We start from the raw sequence: 5,565 nt of genomic DNA on the forward strand, positions 1-5,565 counted from the left end.
ACAATCCTAATGATAACTTATGATAAGTAGGTAAGATTATACTTTTTAACTAAACAGGTCAAACTCAGGCTTCTTCAAAAAAACATATTTAACTTAAATAAGTCAGATATATACTTCTTAACAAATCTATTAAGCTTAAAAAATCGACCTATATAATTTTAGTATAGATTTATATTAATTATTTTATACAATATATAAACAAAATAAATGAAAAATATATATAAATCCTATAGTCAATTTGACATTGAGAACTTCAGATATTAGATTTGTCAATTAAGACTAATTTATTAGTTTGTTTAAAGAAAGTTATATTAGTTTATTTAAAGGTTTATTAACCTACTTAAACGTCTTAGATTATAATATACTTTTAAATAGGCTAACTAACCAAACTTTTAAAATAGACTGGCCTATGATTGGAAAAAAAACTTAAGCAAACAAATATATCAGACTAAGGATGCAATATTTTCAATAGGTGGGACTTGTTTAGGTCGTAGATTTTCTACCTTATTATTCCTTTGTCTCCTGTTTTAACTTTATTTTATTTTTCATAGGATGTTAGAAAGCATACTTGTCACTTCAATTGCACCCCTAAACCTTCTTAGCAAGGTAACATGATAACAGAATTTAAGTTATAAGCTCAACTCAACCTACCACACAAAAAGATGGTGCATTAAATAACATTTTATATTTGATTAAATGAATTGTACATAACATGATTGTGTTAACATGTCCTTGTATTTGACATCACATGTGACGGTACAAAATATGTCGAGCTCAAGGCATACATAAATTATGGTACAATTTATAACCTTAAAAAGGCAAAATCATATGAATTGGTTAGCACTTCAATTCTGTCCTGAAGAGGCTGGAATTACACCAGACAGCATATTACAGGATCAAGGAACCTCATGTCTTTCAGGTGAATCACATTTCCTTGTCAATAATATCTCTCATCATCTGAATTGGGATAAGTCCTTCAGTTCGAATGGCATCTTTTTTCTGATCAGGACTAATAAAGAACAGGGTCGGCAATCCGCGAACCTGAAATACATGAAAAATTCAAGCATTCTTCAGAAGCTGCTATGCCCAAAACTTAAGTGAAAGGCAAAGCAAAGATATGTGCATGTCTATATATGTTGTTAATAGTCTCTTTAAGAGTCTTCTAATCTTGGCTTGAAAGTTGAAATTACAAACAATAAACTACTGAAACATGTCAACAATACTAGAAAAGCAACATCAATGTGAGATCTAACCATTTCACAAGGTTATTATCCTGGGTAAACAAGACATGGTGAGAGCCTCATCATAGTGAATCTTTACCATAAAGTCATACATAGATCGTCGAGATTAAAAGATATATGAAGACCATGTCACCACTTAAAGTCAAATCACATGTATTTATGTCTAGTCTTGGCCATTCACGATTCAATTGTCAAGATTTAATCATTTACCTCTAATAAATATTCCTCTTGCTAGATATGCTATTGGGATCATATAATATCCTCTTTAAAGCATATAATATAGGGACCACATTACATCAGGTATAATCACCTTGTCAAAATGAGAGGTGTGCAGTGAGCATAGAAAATATTGAAAGTTGGTTTCACCCCACAGCTTAAGCTTTTGAGAAAGTTGGTTCTTAACATGGTATGAGAGCCAAAGTCCAATTTTTCTCAATTGTCATGAGTCAAAGTTAACCCATCGCCTAGTCGCCTAGTCCGTCACGCTTCTGGGGAGGAGGCATGCTGGAATATAAATCTCACATTGCTTACTCAATTGTTTCCGGCATGGTTTAAATATTTATTGGGATATTCTTCTCATTGGCAATTACTTATTAAGTGTTCAACTTGTTAAGATAAGAACAAACAACAGCTAAGCCTTAATCCACTAAGTGGGTCGGCTATTAGTTAAGATTAAGAATCTCACTAAAAGAAGTAAGAGAATATGATATTACGCTTGAGACTTTTTGGCCCCTCTTTTAGTACTTTGATATATCTCTATCAACTGTAAATATGTAAAGTGTAAACATAAATAGGTTAATTACCTGCATGTCACGTGCAAATTCGTACTCGTCATCTGTGTCAACCTTAACAATGATCACATTCTTCTCATACTCAACTGCAAGCTGTATAAATTTAAATATGAAAGGTTATGTCAGGGTTCCAAATTAACTACTCACCATTGGAAAACAATAAGTAGAACTACACTGTCAATTAAAAATGCTGCTCAGGGAATGCAAACCAAACAGCTATGAAACAGATTCAAGAGCCATGTATACTTGGATTACATTTATTATTCAGAAGATATGGACATTCGAACAGAAGATGACTTATTGCAACCAACTTGATTATCTTAATGCAATTTGTTCCTAGAGTTCAGTTCATCAATGTATCTCTTATTATGATGGAAGTAAAATAAAATATTAAATATTGGTAATAATTTATAAAAGGTTATAGCTAAGTTAAACACTAATTTGAAATATTAAATATGTGTAGATTAATTATCTTTGTTACAAAAGTATCCTTATTAATTGAGTGGAAAGAGAAATGATTACATGAAGTCATTAATTGAGTGGAAAGAGAATGACTCCCAAAAATGAAGGGCAACTTTGGAAAAAACTTCTAATTACAGCCAAACTTAATACTACTAACTATATTATCAGCTTCCTTAATTCACATGAAATTACTCAAAAAGGTCTTATAAAAAAACCAGAGGGAGTGCAATACACCTTTTCAGTCAGATTAAGCATAAGTTCTAAAAGATTCATATCGATCAAGTTGCATTAGATTTAGATGTGGAAAACAAGAAACCAGTTCTGGTCTTGGATTCAAATTTCAATATCCTTAACATATTATGATCCCTTCAAACAGTTTCAGAAATCAGAATTGCAGACATTAGAACTGTAAAGGGGCATATGCATAAAAGTTATAATGTGATAAGAAATATAAAGACGCAATCATAGGCTTCATAGCAGTTAAAACTCCAAAATAAACCAACTGAGGTTCATGCAGCCTAATTTCACATTTTGTGATTGATCAATGATCAGCATTTAAAAACAAACATAGAAGCTCCTTCAAATAGAGTTCAGCAACGTGCCAGATCAATCAGATTTATTTCAATATTATCCTCAAAATATATAAATCCACAAAATGACACAAGCTCCAGATCTACGTGATTTTTTAACGCAACTAAAATTCCTGCATCTATTATCAATGTATTTATGTGCAACAAAAATATTGAATATGTTTAAAAGTGTTAAAACATCTTATAAGCTAGGTCACGTGGATAAGGCACCAAAGGCAAAGATCGATTATTAAAATATCAATCTATAGGTAGCCCAGCATATGAAACTTTCTACATTATGCCGTCCTGTGATCAAATAATCACTTGCAAAACATTCTCTGTCAGACTTTTTTTGTTGCCAGATTCAACCTTGCATGGTAAGAGACCAATAATTACGAAATGAAAAAACTGGAGCCACTATAACTAATACAGAAGCCACAATTTGAGTGCAGCTTATTCTCAGAAAATTGCCACACCAAAATTAAATCGTCATCCATACAACTTTTTGCCTCCATAAAAACATGCTAAATTAAATAGGAACACAATCTAGCTAACTACGGCCTCACCCATCTAGTGAACTGATAAACATAATGCCAACAACTTAACATGACTAATGAAAAATTCTGACAAGAGATCAAGGTTCTTGCAACAAATAAATCATATACTGTTACTAATCATCCCAAACCAAAAAGACAATCCAACAGATAGAAATCCCTGATTTTGGAGCCAGGGTATAATAATATGATTCCAAATTCATTGTCATATTGGATAGTTAATAATCAAGTTATTAATTTCATGCAACTAAGTCTATTCAAATATGAAATGACAATCAAAATTTGAAAGATAAGATACTCCATTATCCATCAATTAGCATCTAATTACTACAATATCTGATAGTTTCTGCAAATAACTGAGGCAAAACTTGTTAACCTTTGAATTTCCAAATTTGCATTTTGCAAACTGGTTTGTCTTCTTTTATATCTGAGACTGCCATAAGAAAAAGTTTGAATAATAAAAAGGACAGCATTTAGCTAGCATAAAAGTATAACCAGCATCAGATAGACATTCGAGGATATATAGAACTAACATGTTGTCATAGTTAAATCAGAGCTTAAACATTTTTAACATCACTTAATAAACCACATACCATCTCAAGTTCTTGAGCCATTAAGATGCATGGTCCACACCATGTTGCATAAAAATCGATAACAATCGGTACATTTCTCTCTCCCTTTACCAGGTCTTGGATTTCCTGAGCTGACAACTTTTTCTGCAAATCCAAGATAACATGGATTGGAATTAATACAGCATCAAACATCATTTAGTTTATTGGAAAAAGGTTCCTTTTTCTTCAGTTCTAGAGCTCCTATATCTATAACAGGAAACTAAAAGGAAACAAGTAAAAAATAAAATGAAATAAAACCCACAAAATGGGAAACATAATGTTTTGGTTGAAGCTACAGAAGACCGCTATAACCCACGAATAATCACAAGTTTTTACACAGTCACTTAGCATGCTGACAGAGAAAAAAAATGGCACGCTTGTTGTTGTTACGGTAATAACACACTAATATAAAAAATTATTTACACCATTTACAAGTTGAGTTTTGAGGAGGAAATAAGACAAAGGGAAGACTTCAAAGCCATTTCACAAATGTATTTCAGGCTCTGAATTTTCCCCTTTCTTTTCCTTTCCTTCTAAAACTCAACTCGCAAATGGACTCAATAAAAGAACAAAGCAAGAAATAAAAAATTGAGGTATAAGATGTGGCATACCACAAGATAGTCTTCTCTGACATATTTTCCTTGGGGTGGCTTGCACAACAACTTTCTGGGCAGTTTGGAGAGAGAAAGAGGGTTATTGTTGAGACCTCTTGTTGTGAAGAGAGGATAGGATTGTTGATAGGTTATGGAAGAAGGGGAAGAGGAAGAGGGGTGAGATAGAGAAACAGAAAATGGTTTGGAGTTGGAAACGAAGGTAAAGATGGGAGAGAGTGTGGGAACTACGCCATTGCAATGGAGAAGAGCCATTGAGAGTTTTTGGTGATAAAGAGTGTTCGGAATTAGGATGAAGGAGAGGGTTTTTGAGTTTTGGGGTTTATAATACCCTTCTTTTTATATTTTAGGGCAGGCTCCTTTGCTTAGATATCGGCAAAATAATGGTAAATCTACTCTTACATTTTTTATCATGCTTTTTTAAATAATTCATTCTTTTTCTTTTTTTATATCTGCATTATTTATTATTCATTTTCAATCATTAACTCTGAAATAAAAACAATAATAATGCATAAATATTACATTTTTCTTTTTAATCATATAATCAACTATTTCTCTAAAAATTATAACAATTTAGATTTGTTTGTACTCATCTATACTTTGTGTTGAAGAAATTTGTTGAGGTGCATGAAATAAAGAGTTTGTTAAAAAGTGCATTGGTTAGACTTCCAATGGTGGCAAATCATGAAAACCATACCAATAAGACATTGGTCTAGTGGTGTCAGA

The 5,565-nt window shown here is 32.1% G+C and overlaps 1 protein-coding gene across 1 annotated transcript; it reads right to left on the bottom strand.

Moving 5' to 3' along the window:
- LOC109335684 (thioredoxin-like protein CITRX, chloroplastic) lies at positions 668–5,146 on the bottom strand. The gene is made up of 4 exons (XM_019571844.1): positions 4,840–5,146; positions 4,211–4,333; positions 2,045–2,125; positions 668–1,041 (listed from the first exon to the last, which is right to left on the bottom strand). Exons 1-4 carry the CDS (start codon positions 5,092–5,094, stop codon positions 925–927), a joined length of 576 nt encoding a protein of 191 aa, XP_019427389.1. The 5' UTR covers positions 5,095–5,146; the 3' UTR covers positions 668–924.

Source organism: Lupinus angustifolius, chromosome LG02 (assembly GCF_001865875.1).
Source record: "Lupinus angustifolius cultivar Tanjil chromosome LG02, LupAngTanjil_v1.0, whole genome shotgun sequence".
Taxonomy (NCBI): domain Eukaryota; kingdom Viridiplantae; phylum Streptophyta; class Magnoliopsida; order Fabales; family Fabaceae; genus Lupinus; species Lupinus angustifolius.

Coding starts and splice junctions, on each gene's coding strand:
- LOC109335684 (XM_019571844.1), bottom strand. CDS start 5,094: ATGGCTCTTCTCCATTGCAATGGCGTAGTTCCCACACTCTCTCCCATC. Junction 4,334..4,839: donor TCAGAGAAGACTATCTTGTG/GTATGCCACATC, acceptor TTGGATTTGCAG/AAAAAGTTGTCAGCTCAGGA. Junction 1,042..2,044: donor AATTTGCACGTGACATGCAG/GTAATTAACCTA, acceptor CATGTATTTCAG/GTTCGCGGATTGCCGACCCT.